Source organism: Canis lupus, chromosome 8, assembly GCF_048164855.1.
Source record: "Canis lupus baileyi chromosome 8, mCanLup2.hap1, whole genome shotgun sequence".
NCBI classification, from domain to species: Eukaryota; Metazoa; Chordata; class Mammalia; order Carnivora; family Canidae; genus Canis; species Canis lupus.
Genome location: NC_132845.1, coordinates 38,805,007 through 38,823,335, shown reverse-complemented (window position 1 = coordinate 38,823,335; position 18,329 = coordinate 38,805,007). Strand labels below are relative to the sequence as shown.

The window sequence follows — 18,329 nt, the reverse complement described above, 5'->3', positions numbered from 1 at the left end:
TCTGCAAAAGCCATTTATTGAGCACTTATTAAGCTCTACTGCGAAGCGCTTTATGGATAGCAGCATCACGACTAATCCTCAGACAACTTAGAGAAAGCTATCCTTCTCAACCCTATTTTACAGAGGGGAAACCAGGGCTCAGAAAGACCACGTGACCAGAAAAACAAACCTGGTAAAAGGCAGAACTGGGACAAATGCTGAGGTGAGTGGGGGTTCAAAGCTCAGACTCAGGACCTTGAGATTCTAGGACCTTAGGCAGGTCACTTGGCTTCCTGGAGCCTCCATTTTCTTCATCTGTACAATGGGCACAATCTGCAAAGTGACCAGCATGGTGCCTGAGCCAGCAGATGCCTAGAAATTGGTCACGATAAAGCATGGGGGGGGGGGGAGCCTAGGCCTGGGGAGCCCAGCATGTGCTGGGAGACCTAAGTTTGCTCCCTAAATCCCAAGGAAGACCCCTTGTTGGCACTGATCAAATGCTTGGATCAGGAGGTCCTGGTGCCTGCTACTCCCCCTAGCCCCAAGGTGGCCACCTTCTTCCTGGCCCTGCTTGATGGTCTGGCCATGGGAAGAGGGGTGTCAGGCCATCTTATGTGCAGACCCCTGCAAAAGCTCCTGCCAGCCTTGCCCTGGTGGGGTGATGGTCTGAAGGGGTCAGAGGGGTGAGACCTCTGCGTGTGTGTTGGGGGGGGCAGGCCGGGGAACAGGAGGGAGTAGGGACTGGTCAGTAGGGACCCAGTTGGTGGCTGGAGACGGCCGGTTAACAGACTTGGTGGGGGGGTCAGACTGGAGCTGGGGCTGGGGCTGGGGGACAGGAGGCCTGTGGGGCTGCACCCCGGTGAGCGCTGGGGGGCCGCGCTGGGGTTAGGGTTCGCACTGAGGCTGGGGGCAGGGAGCCGTGGCCTGCATTGTTTACGGACAGAGCGGGAGGCTGCAGGGGAAGGAGCGGCAGTTGGGGGTGGGGGTGCGGGTTCCCTGACACCGAATTCATTATTGGGAGATTCCTCTTCACCATCCCTCGACACCTCCCACGGGAACCACGGGCTGAAATGTCTGACAGCCTCTGGCGGGCCGGCTCCCGTGCGCGGCGGGTGCCCGGGCCCTCGCGCCCGCCCCCCGCCCGCCGCCCGCCGCCCGCCGCCGCGTTCCTCCCCCGTGTGTCCCGCAGCCTCTGGAAGCCTCTCGCAGGCTCAGCCTCGCGCCGCCGCCGAGCCGGGCTCCGCGCGCTGCCCCCGCCCCGGCGGCCGCGGTCCCCGCCCCGGCCGCGCAGAGGCCCCGGCCCGGCCCGCACGTGGGGAGGGGGCGTCCCGGCGCTCGGGGCCTGCGGGCAGAGCCAGCGAGCGGGGCGCGCGGCCGCGCGGGCGGACGGAGGTCGGCGACCGCAGGAGCGGGACCCGGGCGTCCGGGAGGCGGTGCCAGGTGCCGCGCCCCCGCCCCGGGCCGCCCCCCGCCCCCCGCCCGTGACGCGCTCCCCGCCCCTTGGCGCCGGGAGCCCGAGCCGAGCCGAACCCCAGCCCGAGCCCGAGCCCGAGCCCGAGCCCGAGCCCGAGCCCGAGGACGGCGCGGGGCTCGGGCGGCGGCGGAGGCGGCGGGGGAGGCGGGGGGATGCGGCCGGGGCTGCGGGGCCGCCGCCGCCTCTGAGCCGAGCCCGCCGCGCGCACGGAGCGCAGCCGCGTCGCTGCGGCCCGGCCGCGCCATGGGGAAGGAGCAGGAGCTGGTGCAGGCGGTGAAGGCGGAGGACGTGGGGGCCGCGCAGAGGCTGCTGCAGAGGCCGCGGCCCGGGAAGGCCAGTGAGTGCGGGGCGCGGGGCGCAGGGCGCGGGGCGCGGGGCGCGGCCGGGTCCCCGGGGGCGGGGCGGGGCCGGCGCGCGCGGACCCCCGGCGCCGGAGGAGGGGCGGCCCCTGCCCGAGCCGGCACCTGGCCGCGGGCGCCCCCGCCCCTCCCGGCTCCGGGCTGGCGGCCGGAGGGCTCGGCCGGACCGCGGACCGTCGCAGGGCGAGGCGAGGCCGCCCCCCTTCCCCGCCGCGGAGAGAGGGAGGGGGCCGCGCGGCGAGGGGCGGCCACGGGGCGGACGGTCCCTGTCCGCCCCCCTCCCCGCCCGACGTTTAATAACACGTTTTGTGGGGAATGGGGGGCAGGACCATGCTGGGGGTGTGGCTGCCCAGGCATGGCCCGCTGGGGGCCCTTTACTCCCGGGGGGCAGAGGCCCAAGGTCGCCCGGCCCAGCGCGGGCAGGGCTCCAGGCAGACGCAGACCCTGCGGGGACCCCGCGCTGCTCCGGCTTCCCTGCAGGGAAAGGGGTTGGGGAGGGGGGGGGAGGGGGCTCCCCCTGGCCATCCTGAGCGTGCGCTGTGAGGGCCCCTGGGAAGGGCTGGGAGCTTGGAGTCCTGATCCCAGCACTCATCCCAGCTCAGCCCAGAGCCTCCCCGGGGGCCGCTGGAGATGGATGGATGGGTGTGCGGACCAGCTGCGTGTGCGGCTGCGCACGTAGGGCCGTGTCAGTGTGTCAGGGCACCTGTGCGGGCACGGGCAGGGCTCTGCAGGATGGCACGTGGGGTCCGGGTGCCCCACTCCCCCCCACCCCCAGGGACTGTAGGTAACCCAGGGAGGCCCCTCCCCTTTCGCGGGGAAGGCTGCTGAGAACTCCACCGGCCTGGGACTGCTGGTGGGGGCAGGCCTTCCAGCCCCAGGAAGACCCCTCCCGCTGCAGCCCCATCCCCTCTGTGCAGTTCCAGAGCCTGGCAGGATCACCTATACAGGCTGCTCTGCCTTCTACGCCCGAGGCCCGGGGTGGTCTGCCCGCTGGGGCCAGCTTTAGGGCTTCAGGGTTCAGAAAGGGAGGGCTTCCAGGCAGAGGCAGCCCGTAGTGGAGCCTTGAAAGCAGGTGGAGGGAGTGAGAGGTGGAAGGCTAGGTAAAGGTTTCCACCTAGTGGCCGAGTGACCTTGGGCACGGCCGGTTCCAGGTCTCTGGGCCTCAGTCTCATCTGTAGGATGGGGACATTTGCGGTCCCTGCTTGTAGGACTGTTGGAAGAACAGCGGGAGAGCGCACAGGAAGCCCAGGCACCTCCTAAGCGCCCAGGAAGTACTAACCAGGAGTATTTCCTTGGGCAGCCCAGGATGGCCTCCAGGGAAGTGGGGCATTGGATCTGGCCATCCAGGGAAGGTGTGGGGGTTGTGCCTCTACCTGGTGTCCACCTGGATCTTTGCACCTGTCCCTGCCTGGTCTGCTTTCTGGGAGAGGCACCTGCCCTGGCCCCCGTATCTGGGCTCTGTGACTCACAGGGGCGGGCATAATAAATCAGACAGAGAAATCCCTCCATGAATTAGCTCAGTTGTCATGGTAACACTGGCCTGCTTTGGAGTAAGATGTATTTTGATTCAGCAAAGTACAGCTGGAGTTTGGGCCATGGGGTGGGGGGCATCCAGCGGTGCTCTCTCAGGATCCCCCCACTCTGGAGGTTTTCCCGTGACCCTTGTCTCCAAGACCTCCAGCTCCTGCTGGCACCCCCCTGCACCCCAACCTCTGAGTTGCCCCAGGGTCTGTCAGCACTGCCATCCTGCCTGGAAGGGAGCCCCCCTCACAAGCCTGGGCACTGGACCCTCAGCAGCTGCCCTTGAGACGAAGGAGACTGCTCTGGAGGGAGTTCACAAGGCGAGGGGTGGCCTTCCTCCGGGCCTCACCTCCCCTTCCCCAAATTCGCTGCAGACTGCAGGCCAGCATGCCTGTGTCCTCTCACCTTGGCCCACTAATACTTGCCGTGCGGCGTGTGGCCCAGCTCCCTGCCAGGGGGGTTTGGAGGATACCGCCCTGCCTGCCTGCCCTGGGGAGGCTGAGAGGCTGCCCTGCCCTGTGCCGGCACCAGAGGCCAGGACCGTGTCCCTGCGGGGGACAGCCGTGGCTCTGTGGGGCTGGCACACCAGTGGCCTTGGGGGCAGAGGAGCATCTGGGCAGGGGGCAGAGCCCGGGGGGGGGGCGGAGAGGGCCCGAGGCCACCTCCCCCTCGGTCTCTGCAGCCTGGAGTTTGGGGCTGACCCCAAGGCCAGGGACGGTCCCAGGAAAGTGGTTAGAGGACTGAGTGGCAGGAGCTGGGAGAGCCAAAGGCGTGGGGTGGGTTGGGGCTGAGGTTTATGTCCATTGCCCACATGGGGGCTGCAGGACCTAGTGCTCTTGTGGGAAAGAGAAGGAGGCTCCTGGAGGAGTTTCTGGGCTCTTCCCTGTGGCACCCACTCGCCCCCTTCTGCCCCAGCTGCTCCGGCCGCTCCTGCCATGCCTGGTCTACCTCCATCCAGAGCACCTGTCTCTGCGAGGGGCACCTCGCTGGCACCAGGCAGGCTTCCCTCATATGACCTCCTGGAAGCGCAAGGTCCCCCACACGCATCAGGGGGTGCTCCAGGGTGGAGACTCCCCTCCCCTACTGGTGTCTGTGCCACTTCCTGGGTCTTGACCTCCAGCTCCTCCAAATTTTCAGTGCCTGCAGGTGTGGCCAGGTTGGGGGGCAGGGGAGGCGGGGCCACACTGGAGCTCAGAAGAAGGGGCAGCAAATATCAAAGCTAGGCTGAGTGTTTTGGGGTGAGAACACCCTGAGCTTGGCCCTGGGTAGGGGAGGGGATGATGGGACCACAGTGTGGGGGGTGGAGGACATCCGTTCAGGCACCAACATACCCGGCCCCTCACACGCGCCCGGCACTATTTCAGCCAGCAAGGATACAGCAGTGAGCAAAATAGATTAAAAAAAAAAAAAAAAAAAGACCTTCCCCATTTTGGAGCTTGTGCTGTAGCGATGGAGATGGACACAGAAGGTAAATGGTAGTGATAGGAGCCGGAGAGAGAACTGTGATAGACGCAGGATGGGATGGGGGTTGCCGTTCTAGATGGGGAGCCCAGCGGGGCTTCTCCAAGCAGGTGACGTTTGGATAAAGTCCTGAAGGACGTGAGGGAGGGAGTCACGGGGATAATTGGGAATAACAGTACCCCGCACGTACCCACAACACGCGCAAAGACCCTGTGGCAGGGGCGGCTGGTGTGTGGGGGCATCATCAAGGAGGCTTGCATGGCTGGAAGAAGGGTGCTGGGAAGGTCAAAGTGAAGCAGGGCTGTGTCCTGTGGGCCATTGTCCAGCACTGGCTTTTAGCCCCAGTGACACAGGAGCTGTCTTCTGGAGAGGACCAGTGGCAGTGGGATCTGACTCGTGTTCTCACAGGGTCCCCCTGACCTCAGTGGCATGGAGGATGGCCTGAGTGGCAAGGGGAGCCGGGGGGGAAGCAGGGATGCCAGTGACCCTATCGGAGACGCTGGCCTGCTCCTGGTGGTAACAGTGGCAGCGGTGGGAAGTGGTAGGATTCTGAGTGTGCCTTGAAGGTAGAGCCGGTAGGATGTGCTGGCGCAGACCCTATAAGGTACTTAGGGCTGACTCCAAGGTTTCAGCATGGACCACCGCGGAAGGGTGGCACTGCTGCCACCTTAGATGGCCATCAGTGTCTGAGCAGGGGGGACGTGGGGCGGTGGAGATGCCTCTCCCCGGAGCCTCTGCTCCGCTCTGCGCAGAGAAGCCCCTCAAGGGAAAGGGTGGGCATGGTGCTCCCACAGGGCTCATGTCAGTAATTGCCACTTGCTGAGCTGACTCTGCGCCAGACCCTTCACGCTCTGAGGATGCACACGCCCTTAGGCCTGGGAGCCTGGCCCCACGGTTGGTTCCCCTTTGAGCTAAGGCCGAGGCCATAGGACTAGTAAGGGCCCGGTGAGAGTTTGAACTTGGGTCCATCTGCCTTCGTGGGCCCCGTGGACCGGCGGGGCCTCACACCCCGCATCCAGCAGCTGGAGAGCCGAGGCTGGAGCAGCCGGGGTTGCTGTGGGTCCCCAAGTGGGTCCTGGATCAGCCCCTCTGTGACTTGACTCTCTTGGGTTCCTGCTCTTGGGGACCCCTGCCCCCACCCTGTCCTGGGCCTGCACAAAGGGGCTTCTGTCCTGCCAGCCCCTCCCTCACAGAGTGACTGACCCACAAATGGGTTATGTAACCATGGCCCAGACAGGCAGGGGCTTGGCCTGAGTCCGGCTGGCCCTGAGCCCACAGGGAGGGCATCGGTGGGCTCCCTTCCTCCGGCACTCAGCGGTGGAGGCCAGGACTGGGGAGGGCCCGGACGAAACTGGGGCCCCAAAGGGAGGGTTTGGGCCCCTTGAGCTTCGGGCGGACTGATCCCGGGCCCCAGGTGGGCCCCTGAAGATGTGGTGGCCGTTCTTGCGTGGTCACTCGGGGGCACCCGCCTGCCTGCCCGGCTCCCCCTCCTCCTGCCTTGCCAGTTGGGACTTGTCCACACGGGCAGGCCCAGGGCTGGGAATGGGGGTAGGCTGCACCCTGAAAATGCAGATCTTCCCCCAGAGATACCCCAATTTCCGGGTGTTCCAGCCTTCCCAGGCCACCCCCGGCCCCATCTGGGTCCTTCTGAGAAACAGATTGTGCCGGCTTTCTCCCTCCCGCCATCGGTAGGTGCTTAGCCAGCGTCCCAAAGGAGGGGGTACATGTGCGCATGTGTGTGCCTGTGTGGGTGCACAGCTCTGGCGTCCGTCCGCGGGTGGGGACGAGCCCGGAGCCCTCGGCTCTGTGAACTTGCCAACACCGTAGTTCCGTGGGGAAACCAGGGCCCAAGAGCTGGTACCTGTGGCTGAGTGCAGGGGACAGACTTGACTCAATGAAGAACTGTTTCTTGAGCCTGCCGGGGAGCGAGCCGGAGCGCCTGCCGGCTCTGCGGCTGCCCGGAGGGGCGGGACAGACGCCCTCACGGTCCCTTTCCCACCCCTAGAGCTCCTGGGCTCTACCAAGAAGATAAATGTCAACTTCCAGGACCCGGATGGGTGAGTTCACAGACGGGAGAGGCCAGGCTGGCTCGGGGGCCGGGTGGATGTGGGTGCGTGGGTGGCTGCTGCGGGAGGCCGGGTGACCCCCTCCCCGCCCATTCATGCCTGCCGCCACCGCAGCTTCTCCGCCCTGCACCACGCGGCCCTGAATGGCAACACAGAATTGATCGCCCTGCTGCTGGAGGCCCAGGCCGCCGTGGACATCAAGGACAACAAAGGCAAGGCGGTCAGGGACCCCAGCGCCAGGGCAGGGGTCACTTCGCGGGTGGCGGGGGGTGCCGCGACGGAGGCCCCGGCCCAGAGTCTCGGTCTGGGTTGAGGCAGGTTCCCCTGGGATCAGCCTCCTGTAGGCTGGGTCAGGTTCAGGGCTGAGGGCTGGCTCCCAACGGCGCCCCCCGCCCACCCCCACCCTCCCCTGCCTTCTCCCAGGCATGCGGCCGTTGCACTACGCGGCCTGGCAGGGCCGGAAGGAGCCCATGAAGCTGGTGCTGAAGGCAGGCTCAGCAGTGAACATCCCCTCGGACGAGGGCCACATCCCCCTGCACCTGGCGGCCCAGCACGGTCACTACGATGTGGTAAGGAGCGTGTCAGGGGTGGCCGGGCGCCAGGGCGGCAGGAGCCGGGTGGCCACCCCCGGGGTCTGATGGCAGCCCGTGGCCCCGCAGTCCGAGATGCTGCTGCAGCACCAGTCCAACCCGTGCATGGTGGACAACTCGGGGAAGACACCCCTAGACCTGGCCTGTGAGTTCGGCCGCGTCGGGGTAAGTGTCCCCAGAGAGCTGAGGGGACTGCGTGTGCTCTGCCTCCCCGCCCAGGGAGGGGTGGGAGTGGGGAGACACAGCTGTGACCCTCTGCCCTGGCCCCGGCCCCTCCCTCAAGGTGGTCCAGCTGCTCCTGAGCAGCAACATGTGTGCGGCCTTGCTGGAGCCGCGGCCCGGAGATACCACCGACCCCAATGGCACCAGCCCCCTGCACCTGGCGGCCAAGAATGGCCACATTGACATCATCAGGTATGGCCATGTGGGGGCGAGAGGAGGCGGCCCAGCTGTGGGCTTCCTGCTTCTGGCCTAGGGGCCCCGGGGACGTGGTCAGGCCTCCAGGTGAGCAGGACACCTCTGGCCACCGTGTAAAGGATGCAGTAGACAGGCCGGGGCCCCGGCCTCTACAGCCCCGAGCCCCGGCGAGGTCGTGGCCCTGCCACTCGTTGGCTGACCTTGTGGAGACACTCAGCTTCTCTGAGACCCAGCTCTTCCCTCTGTGAAGTGGGTATCTTGGCAGCGGCCCCCGTTAGGGTGGCCTAATGGCCGTTGGGGTCAGCCCTGTGGGGTCAGCCCCGTGGGGGTCACTTCCACAGATGCTGGGCCAGGGGCTGACACCGCAGTTGGGAGGCGGGGCCTGGGAATGCCCGTCCACTGGGGAGGAGCGTGGCTGCCACCCGCTGCCACCGCCGCCTTCCTTCCAGACTCCTCCTCCAGGCTGGCATTGACATTAACCGCCAGACCAAGTCCGGCACAGCCCTGCACGAAGCCGCGCTCTGTGGGAAGACGGAAGTGGTCCGGCTCCTGCTGGACGTGAGTCAGGGGCCGTGGGAGCTGGGGCGGGGGCGCGGAGCAGGGGGTCTCCTGACAGGCCACACCGTCTGGCACCTACAGAACGGGATTAATGCCCATGTGAGGAACACCTACAGCCAGACGGCCCTGGACATCGTGCACCAGTTCACCACGTCCCAGGCCAGCAAGGAGATCAAGCAACTGCTGCGAGGTGGGCCAGGGGGCGGGGCGGGGAGGCCGGGGAAGGCGTGGGGGCTGGGGGGTCTGGGCCCGGCGGCTGGCAGGACTGGGGGGGTCTCCCTCCTGTGTCCCCAGAGGCCTCGGCGGCTCTGCAGGTCCGGGCGACCAAGGATTACTGCAACAATTACGACCTGACCAGCCTCAACGTGAAAGCTGGGGACATCATCACGGTAAGGCCAGCCTGGGGAGGGCAGGGGGATGGGGGGGCCCAGGTGCTCACCCCGCAGCCCCCCATGTGGCTACTGGGAAGCCCGGGGGTCTGGACGGGAGGCCCGGGTCACACACACACACACACACACACACACACACACCCTCCCCAACCTGGAGGGGCGTCTCCCTGAGCTCGCCCCGACGCCTCGGGCCAGGTCCTGGAGCAGCACCCCGACGGCCGCTGGAAGGGCTGTATCCACGACAACCGGACCGGCCACGACCGTGTGGGCTACTTCCCGTCCTCCCTGGGCGAGGCCATTGTGAAGCGAGCAGGCAAGTCCCCCCCCACCCCACGGGCCTCGGCTTGGGCGCCAGAAGGAAGCACGTGGCCATGTGTGGTGGGTGGCAGGGCCATTGCTGGGCGTGGGGTCCAGAGTGGGCTCCTGCCGGCCGGCTCGTCAGCCTCCCCACACCTATTCCTTCAATTATTCAATAGACGTCATGCATCAGCCGCTAGGAATCGATGGTGACCCAAGAATGATGGACCTCATTCTTGCTCTCAAGCTCACCCCTAGGGACAGTGGGGAGAATGGCAGTGAAGTAAATACAAAAATGTGCCAACTAATGCTAAAGAGAATGTGCACAGAGGCCTGCTTTTTACTTATTTTTATTAGTTTTAGGAGTAAAATGCAGTGATTCATCAGGTGTACAGAGGCCTGCCTTCTAGACAGGGTGGTCAGAAAAAGCACTGGGGCGGGGAGGCTGGCCCGGACAGAGCATCCAGTCAGCGGGAACCACATGTGCAAAGGCCCTGGGGCAGAACAGGGCATACGATGTCAAGGGCCTGAAGAAGACCCACACAGCACAGCTGGCACAGTGTGAGGAGCAGGAAAGGCGTGCGGCCGGGCCACAGGGGGGTTGGTGAGATGGGTTACCTCCTAGAGATGACGTGGACGTCGACAGGTGAGGGGAGGGGACAGAGGGAGCCCGTCAGGAGGCATGGGAAGCCCACCCAGGGTCATCTAGGCTTCTGGGGGCCTCTCCCCTGGCAGAAAGGAGGTGCACCTCCTGCCCTCCCCATGCCCCACCCAGGACCACAGTGTCGCCACGGTGTCCTGCTCTCACGTGCAGAGGGCGGGGAGGGGTCTTCTGAGGCTCTTGCCACTGCCTGGAGACAGCCGGGGCCAGAGGAGGCTGCAGCGTCAACGTGAGGGGCCCCTGCTCTGTCCAGGCTCTGGGGCCAGGCCAAGGATGCCCCCTCGCCACGTGGGGGCCCCAGGCCTGGCCAGCCCGGGGTTCAGGGCAGCCGTGCTGTCCCACAGGTTCTCGAGCAGGCGCCGAAGAAAGCCCACCCCAGGCGGGCAGCTCCTCGGGGCCCTCCGCGCCCCCCGAGGAGATCTGGGTGCTGAGGAAGCCTTTTGCAGGTAGGTTTTGACCTCTGGAGGTCAGGGCGGCAGTGCTTCTATGAGGGAGCACCCCGCGCGGGGAGAGCCAGCAGCGGCTCAGGGTGCTCCCTGTGTTGGCAGGCGGGGACCGCAGCGGCAGTCTGAGTGGTGCGGCGGGTGCAAGAAGCGGCGGGGGCCATGCCCTGCACGCAGGCTCCGAAGGGGTCAAGGTAGGTGGTCTGGGGAGCAGGGCCGGGGTGGCTGGGCGCCGAGCAGCGCCGGCCAGCGTGCCTGTCTGGGTTGTAGCTCCTGGCAACGGTGCTCTCACAGAAGTCGGTCTCCGAGTCCAGCCTCGGGGACAGCCCTGTCAAGCCTCCAGAGGGCTCCACAGGTAAGGGCAAGGCTGCCACAGCCCTGGTCTGGCGGGGAGCGCCCCCCTCCCAAGCACCCCTGCCCCAGCACACCGTCTGTCTCCAGGTGCGGCCCGGTCCCAGCCTCCAGCGGCCCACGCGGGGCAGGTGTACGGGGAGCAGCCGCCCCGGAAGCTGGAGCCGGCCTCGGAGGGCAAGGTACCGGGCCGCGCTGGCCGCGGGGAGGGGCTCCCGGGCAGCCTGCTTGGGGCGCGGGCAGCGGGGGGCCCTGACAGGCCAGGCCATACTTCTGTCCGTTTGTCAGTCTGTGCGTGTAGGTGTTGTCTCTTGTGTGGGTTGTGCGTGTGAGCTGGTGCGAACGGCAAGTGTGACGTGGGCGTGAGGTGAGCAGGGGACGTGCCTGTGTGTGGGCGGTGACTGCGAGCCGGGCACGTGCGCGCGTGTGCTGTGCGTAGGAGGCGTGCGTGTGAGGCCAGGCCGGCCACGTGTGGGGCTGAGAGGGGCCCGTTGTGGGCACGGCGCGGGCGGCTGGCTGCTTCTCCTGCGCACCTCTGGACGGAGCCCACCTGCCCCGGCTGGGGGGCGGGGGCTGCTCCGTGCGGCGCAGCAGAGGCCACGTTCCCGAGCCCCTGGTGCAGGTGTCCCCGGTGAGGGAACAGGGGGGCTGGTCAGGGGAGCCTGTGACACAGCCGACAGCAGCTGGACCCTTCCGGCGGAGACCACAGGAGGCGGTCGCAGCGCCGACGGAGCTCGCCACGCCGGCAGTGGGGACCGCAGAGCGAGGAGGCACGCGGGGGCCAGGCTGTCCCAGGCCCGGCCGCGGGGGCACCAGCAGATGGCAGACCGAGCAGCTGAGCGGAGGAGGAGCCGGCATAGCGGCCCGGGTGCACGGCTGGCAGGCCAGCGGGCAGGCGAGCCTGCAGCGGGTCCCTTGTGTCTTCCAGAGCGCCGAGGCCGTGAGCCAGTGGCTTGCCACGTTCCAGCTGCAGCTCTACGCCTCCAACTTCATCAGCGCCGGCTACGACCTGCCCACCATCAGCCGCATGACCCCGGAGGTGAGCTGCCCGGAGGCTGGCGGCCCGCGGTGGCCGACACGGGCCCAAGGCCTCCCGCTCACGGGCCTCTCCTCTCCCAGGACCTCACGGCCATTGGGGTCACCAAGCCAGGCCACCGGAAGAAGATCACTGCAGAGATCAGCGGCTTGAGCATCCCCGACTGGCTCCCGGAGCACAAACCCGTAAGGCTCCCGGCACCCTGGTGGCTGTGCCCAGGGTAGTCGGACGGACAGACAGACTGCCCCTCTGGCTACAGCCCTCACCTGCCCTCTGGGGCTCCAGGGAGAGAACAGAGGCTAGCCTCTGTTTGTCTGTCACGGGCACTGGAGCCAGCCTTCCTGGGGCAGGGGCAGGGGCGACAGCCTCTGGGGGCTGTCAGGGCAAGGGGAGCCTGAAGCCAGGAGGGTGCCACCCCCCAGTACATGCTCCCGCAAAGGCCCTCCACACTGAGGCAGCCACACAGGCATACCACCTGGCACCCAACAACACCCCACCGCATCCCCCCCACACGCCAAGAGGACCCCGTGTTGACGGGAAGTGCTTGCACGCATCCAGGCACGTGTCCAGGGAGGACGTGTGCCTGCTTCGTGTACACGGACAGCACGCGTGTACCAAATATAGTCAAGGCGCCGGCTGACGACTGCATGCACACACCCACACTCTCAGCAGCACGTGCTGGCTCTGCGGACAGCGGACACCCACACACACTGCCGTGCCGTCACCAACAGTCACCAGTGTGGTGCGACAGGTTCTGGGCCTGCCCGGGGAAGGTGGGCCCAAGGCCTGCTGCATCTACGAGGACACCCAAAGCCCCCAGGGCTGTGGGTCAGTGATGGGCAGGTTCATGCTCACCTCTCCCCATGAGCATGTCCCTGTCCCATGGGCCTCACGTTGCTCTGGGCACCTAGGGGTGACCACGTGTGCTGCGTGTCGGTGAGTGAGCAACGGGTGTCCAGCTGGGAGTGTGGAAGGTGGACATGGCTCATGTGAGTGGAGAGCATCATGGGTATTTACATGTGTACGTGCTGTGCCTGCGTGACCTGTGCCCAGTATGGTGTGGAAATGGGCGTGAGCGTGTCCGGAGGGTGCTGCTGCTCGTGTATGGCTGGGACGCAGGGTGCGTGTCTACGTGTATCTGGTCAGTGGCGCCGTGTGTCTGTGTCCGTGACGTGGCTGCCGTGGCAGGTGAGGGTGAGGAGGCACGTCCTTCCCCTCCCCCAACGGTGTCCTGAGGATAGGGTCATCCCTGTGTGTGTTTGCGTGTATTCGCACATGCGTGGGAGCTGGCCTTGGGCTCCTCCTGAGGTCACGCTGTCTCCAAAGCTGACACCTCTGGCCTGTCCATTTGTCCTTCTGTCTGTCTGTGCCAGGCTGGCCCGGTGCCCCTCCCCCTCCCCCGAAAGCTCTGAGCGGCAGGCAGGGTGTGGCCACGGCTGGGGCTGCCCTGTCTGTCCTCCTGCTCCCCAGGCGAACCTGGCGGTGTGGCTGTCCATGATCGGCCTGGCCCAGTACTACAAGGTGCTGGTGGACAACGGCTATGAGAACATAGACTTCATCACCGACATCACCTGGGAGGACCTGCAGGAGATCGGCATCACTAAGCTGGGTGAGGCCCTGGCCCCGCCGCCTGTCTTCTCGTCCCCGCTGCCTGCCCTGGCCTGACCTGCCCCTGCCCACCCAGGACACCAGAAGAAGCTGATGCTGGCGGTGAGGAAACTGGCAGAGCTGCAGAAGGCAGAGTATGCCAAGTATGAGGGGGGACCCCTGCGCCGGAAGGCCCCACAGTCGCTCGAAGTGATGGCCATCGAGTCGCCAACGCCGCCTGAGCCCGCCCCGGCTGACTGCCAGTCTCCTAAGATGACCACCTTCCAGGACAGCGAGCTCAGTGGTGAGCTGCAGGCTGCCATGACCGGCCCGGCCGAGGGTGCCGCTGCCGCCGCCCCTACCACCACTGCCGAGAAGCCCCCCAACCACCTGCCCCCCACGCCAAGGGCCTCCCTGCGGCAGGAGCCCAGCCTGGGCGGACAGGCACGGCACATGAGCAGCTCTCAGGAGCTGCTGGGCGAGGGGCCCCCGGGGCCTGGCAGCCCCCTGTCGCGAAGCCAGGAGTACCTGCTGGATGAGGGGCCGGCCTCCGGCACCCCGCCCAAGGAGACCCGGCCCAGCCGGCACAGCCACGGCGTCAAGCGGGCCAGCGTACCCCCAGTGCCAGGCAAGCCGCGGCAGGTCCTCCCGCCAGGTGCCAGCCCCTTCACACCCCCTCAGACGCCCACCAAGGCTCAGCCAGGCTCCCCTCAGGCCCTGGGGGTGCCTCATGGTCCAACTCCAGCCACAGCCAAGGTGAAGCCCACCCCCCAGCTGCTGCCACCGACGGAGAGGCCCATGTCACCCCGTTCGCTGCCGCAGTCACCCACACACCGCGGCTTTGCCTATGTGCTACCCCAGCCCGTGGAGAGTGATGCAGGGCCGCCGCCCCCCACGGCCGCACCCCCGCCAGTGCCCACCCTGTGCCTGCCTCCGGAGGCCGACGTGGAGCCGGGGCGGCCCAAGAAGCGCGCCCACAGCCTGAACCGCTACACGGCGTCCGACAGCGAGCCGGAGCGGGACGAGCTTTTGGTGCCAGCCGCCGTGGGGCCCTACGCCACCGTCCAGCGGCGAGTGGGCCGCAGCCACTCAGTGCGAGCCCCCGCTGGCGCTGACAAGAACGTCAACCGCAGCCAGTCGTTTGCCGTGCGGCCCCGCAAGAAGGGGCCGCCGCCGCCCCCGCCCAAGCGCTCCAGCTCCGCCATGGCCAGCGCCAACCTGGCTGACGAGTCGGTGCCGGACGCCGAGACGGAGGGCGCCGGGGCCGAGGACGGCCAGCTAGGGGTCCGGGCGCAGCGCCGGCGGGCCAGCGACCTGGCCGGCAGCGTGGACACAGGCAGCGCAGGCAGCGTGAAGAGCATCGCGGCCATGCTGGAGCTGTCCTCTATCGGTGGTGGGGGCCGAGCAGCCCGCAGGCCCCCCGAGGGCCACCCCACGCCTCGCCCTGCCAGCCCGGAGCCGGGCCGGGTAGCCACAGTGCTGGCGTCAGTAAAGCACAAGGAGGCCATCGGGCCTGACGGGGAGGTGGTGAACCGGCGCCGCACGCTCAGCGGGCCTGTCACGGGACTTCTGGCCGCCGCCCGCCGGGGGCCTGGAGACTCGGGGGGGCCTGCAGATCATGGCCACGTTGTGGAGGATGGTGCCACCCGGCAGCGGTCTCGAGGTCCAGCCAAGGGTGAGGCGAGTGCGGAGGGCCCATCCCTGGCCAGGGTGGAGGCCAGTGCCACGCTCAAGAGGCGCATCCGAGCCAAGCAGAGCCAGCAGGAGAACGTCAAGTTCATCCTGACTGAGTCTGACACGGTCAAGCGCCGGCCCAAGGCCAAGGAGCGGGAGGCAGGGCCCGAGCCGCCACCGCCACTGTCCGTGTACCAGAACGGCACGGGCACCGTGCGCCGCAGACCAGCCTCTGAGCAGACTGGGCCCCCGGAGCTGCCCCCGCCACCCCCACCGGCAGAACCTCCGCCGCCCACCGACCTGCTGCACCTGCCCCCGCTGCCCCCGCCTGACACCGACACCCGGAAGCCAGCCAAGCCGCCAGTGTCTCCCAAGCCCGTGCTGGCCCAGCCTGTGCCCAAGATCCAGGGCTCACCCACGCCTGCCTCCAAGAAGGTGCCGCTGCCAGGTCCTGGCAGCCCAGGTAGGTGCGGGAGCCCGCTGGGGAAGGGCCCCCACCCCAGCCTCCCCACCCGCCCATTCCAGGGTCTGAGGGCTTTTCCTCTCCTTGAATTGGAGGAAGGCTGGGGAGAACGGGGTGGGAAAGGGTCCTCAGACCTCGTCACCCACCCCCCCACCCATGGGACAACTCTGCCGGCCCAGAACTGGGAGGAGGGTAGATGTCGGTCACTTTGCTCAGTGAAGGGGGCACAGAAAGCCATGGATAACAGCACCCGTGGAGGGAGGACAGGTGCATGATGCTAGGTCACGGAGAACCCTGGCCAGGCTGGACAGTGACCCCGGCACAGAGGGAGGGGGCCGGCTTCCAAGCAGAAGGATCAGAGGTGCAAAGGCCCTGCGGTATTCAAGCAACTCAAGGGCCAATGGTGGTGGCAGGCCACACCTGAAGGGGCATGGCGCTGGGGGGCAGACCGGGAGGGGTCTGGAAGCGGTGCGCCAACAGGTACGCAGAGAGGGGCGCGCCCCCTGGCGGCAGCGGGGAGTCCGGGGAAGGGGGGGCGGGAGGTGGAGGGGCGGGGGGGGCGGGGCCCCGGCAGGACTCCCGCCGCGAGGGCAGGTGTGTGTCCCGCCGCCCCCCGCCCCCGGTGCGAGTCTCCTCCTCCCCGCAGAGGTGAAGCGCGCCCACGGCACGCCGCCGCCCGTGTCTCCCAAGCCGCCGCCGCCGCCCACGGCGCCCAAGCCGGCCAAGGCCGCGGCGGGGCTGCAGTCGGGCAGTGCCAGCCCGTCGCCAGCGCCCTCGCCCGCTCGCCAGCCGCCCGCCGCCCTCGCCAAGCCGGCCAGCACGCCGCCCTCGCTGAGCGCCAGCCCCGCCAAACCCCCGTCCCCCGGTGCGCCCGCGCTGCACGTGCCCGCCAAGCCGCCGCGCGCCGCCGCCGCCGCCGCCGCCGCCGGGGCCCCCGCCGCACCCGAGGGCGCCTCGCCGGGAGACAGCGCCCGGCAGAAGCTGGAGGAGACGAGCGCGTGCCTGGCGGCAGCGCTGCAAGCCGTGGAAGAGAAGATCCGGCAGGAGGATGCGCAGGGCGTGCGGTAGGTGCGGGGGGCGGGGCTGCGGCGGGGGAAGGGCCTGCGGGAAGGGGCGGGGCCTGCGGATAAGGGGCGGGGCCTGCCGCGGGGGCGGGGCCTGCAGGGAAGGGATGGGCTCTGGCGGGGTCTGCGGGGCGGGGGCGGGCCGAGTGGGGCGGGGCAGCGGGGAAGGGGCGGGGGCAGAGGGGTCGCGGTCGGGTCCTGGGGGGACGCGGGCAGGGGTGCCCCGCCCGCTCACGCCCGCCCACGCCCGCCCGCCGGCCCGCAGCCCCTCGTCGGCCGAGGAGAAGAGCACCGGCAGCATCCTGGACGACATCGGCAGCATGTTCGACGACCTGGCCGACCAGCTGGACGCCATGCTGGAGTGACGCGGCCGCTCACGTCGGGCCTGCCCGCGCCGCCCGGGCCCGGCCCGCACACTGACCTTTACCTCAGGGTGGGCACCTCTGGGCGCAGCGCGAGCGGGCAGGGCGGCGGCCGGCGGAGGCCAGGCGCAGGGGACGGCCGGCCAGGCGGGGGGCGGCAGGCCCGTGCTGCCCGTCCCCTGCACAAGCACAACTGCCCCCGGGCGCAGGCCTGGAGGACTGCCTGGCCAGGGGGCCCAAGGGCTCTGGGTGAACGCTGCTGCCCGCTGGGTGCCCGCTCCCGTCTGCTGCTCCCTGTGCAATAACTGCTGGGCCACCCGCCCACCCATGCCAGGCTCAGCCTGCTGCGGGCGGAGGAGGGGCAGCCCCGGGCCCCTGCCTGGCGGGCAGCGGGAGGGGGGCAGCCTCTTCCGCCCCCTCCCCATCTGGCAGAGCACAGGCCTATGCCCAGCACAGAACTGCCCTTTGGGGACCTTCTGCCAGCCGCTCCAGCGCAGCACAAGGGGCTGGGGTGGGGTCGCGCCCTGCCCTGCTGTACCCCCCAGAATATAAGCTATCGAGAGTATTAATTTATTGGGAATGAGCTGAGGCAGATTTCCCCAGAGAAACAAAAGGTATAACTTTAACAAATATATATTTAAAGAAAGAAAAAATATTATTGATTCTATAGAAAACCATTTACCAACTGTAAGGACACTGAAGTCTAGCTCAAGACAAAAGCTGTTAGAGGCCTTGGCTGTCTGTCTGCCCATCCTTCTCTCTGTCCAGGACCCCTGGCCCAGTAGCACAAACAGGAGGCTGGGGTCCCGGAGGGTCCATGCTCTGCTAGGGCCTCCCCCTCCCTCTCTCCTAACTTCTCTGCGTCTGAAGAACTCGAAGGATGTGCCTTGCTTGCTGCTGGGCTGTGTCCTCCACACCGTGGAGCTGGTGGGGAGGGTCCCTGCCCTCCCGGGGGTGCTGGTGGGAGGTGCGCCTGGGCGTTGGGGCAGCTGTGAGTGCAACATGGGCACATCAGCCCGGGGGCAGCAGTGGGCACAGGGTGTGCATGCCAGGCTGCGTGTGGCGCGTGCAGGGTGGGGGGGTGCCCAACCCTCCTTCCCGGGACTCTACCCCATCCAAGTTCCCACAGACGCTTCTGCTCATGGTCCCAGGCTGTGTCGTGTGGTCCTTGCCCCCCCCCTTTTCCTCTCTCCTCTCTCTCCAAAAAGTACTGACTGGCCTCCTCTATTGTGTTTGCTGATCCACGTGTGTTGGGCACAACTTTGACGTTTCTTAAAAAAAAAAAAAAAAAAAAAAAAAATCAACGACCCCGAAAAACCAGCGGTTGTGATGTGGGCGGGCAGAGGGGATCGGCCGACGTGGCATCTGGGCATGTGGGGCCCCTTCCAACTGTCATGCCCTGATGCTGCCCCAGGTGGGTGCGCCTGGCCTCTCTTCAGTGGGCGGCCCAGGCCGGGGCTCCAGCAAGTGGGGAGGGGGGTTCCGGGCAGGGAGCTGCTGTCAGCTGTCAATAAACAGCAGAAAACAGAGCTGCCTGGCTCACTTCTTGGGGACGTGTGTTGGGGAGAGTGGGGGTT

The 18,329-nt window shown here is 67.4% G+C and overlaps 1 protein-coding gene across 3 annotated transcripts; it reads left to right on the top strand.

Annotated features, from left to right (window-relative positions):
- The first annotated feature begins 1,615 nt into the window (after positions 1-1,615).
- On the top strand, positions 1,616-18,281 carry CASKIN1 (CASK interacting protein 1). 3 transcript variants are annotated; one of them, XM_072835333.1, is made up of 20 exons: positions 1,616-1,790; positions 6,800-6,851; positions 6,975-7,072; positions 7,284-7,429; positions 7,520-7,615; positions 7,734-7,864; positions 8,317-8,425; positions 8,507-8,615; positions 8,720-8,814; positions 9,010-9,127; positions 10,117-10,218; positions 10,321-10,409; positions 10,486-10,570; positions 10,657-10,748; positions 11,495-11,605; positions 11,686-11,787; positions 13,073-13,211; positions 13,287-15,326; positions 15,973-16,390; positions 16,656-18,281. In XM_072835333.1, exons 1-20 carry the CDS (start codon positions 1,697-1,699, stop codon positions 16,753-16,755), a joined length of 4,326 nt encoding a protein of 1,441 aa, XP_072691434.1. In that variant the 5' UTR covers positions 1,616-1,696; the 3' UTR covers positions 16,756-18,281. The 3 variants fall into 3 exon arrangements, with proteins under 3 accessions (XP_072691434.1, XP_072691436.1, XP_072691437.1); XM_072835336.1 differs by lacking the exon at positions 1,616-1,790 and adding an exon at positions 6,178-6,482; XM_072835335.1 differs by lacking the exons at positions 11,495-11,605; positions 11,686-11,787.
- Positions 18,282-18,329: the final 48 nt, after the last annotated feature.

Coding starts and splice junctions, on each gene's coding strand:
- CASKIN1 (XM_072835333.1), top strand. CDS start 1,697: ATGGGGAAGGAGCAGGAGCTGGTGCAGGCGGTGAAGGCGGAGGACGTG. Junction 7,865..8,316: donor GGCCACATTGACATCATCAG/GTATGGCCATGT, acceptor CCTTCCTTCCAG/ACTCCTCCTCCAGGCTGGCA. Junction 15,327..15,972: donor GCCAGGTCCTGGCAGCCCAG/GTAGGTGCGGGA, acceptor TCCTCCCCGCAG/AGGTGAAGCGCGCCCACGGC.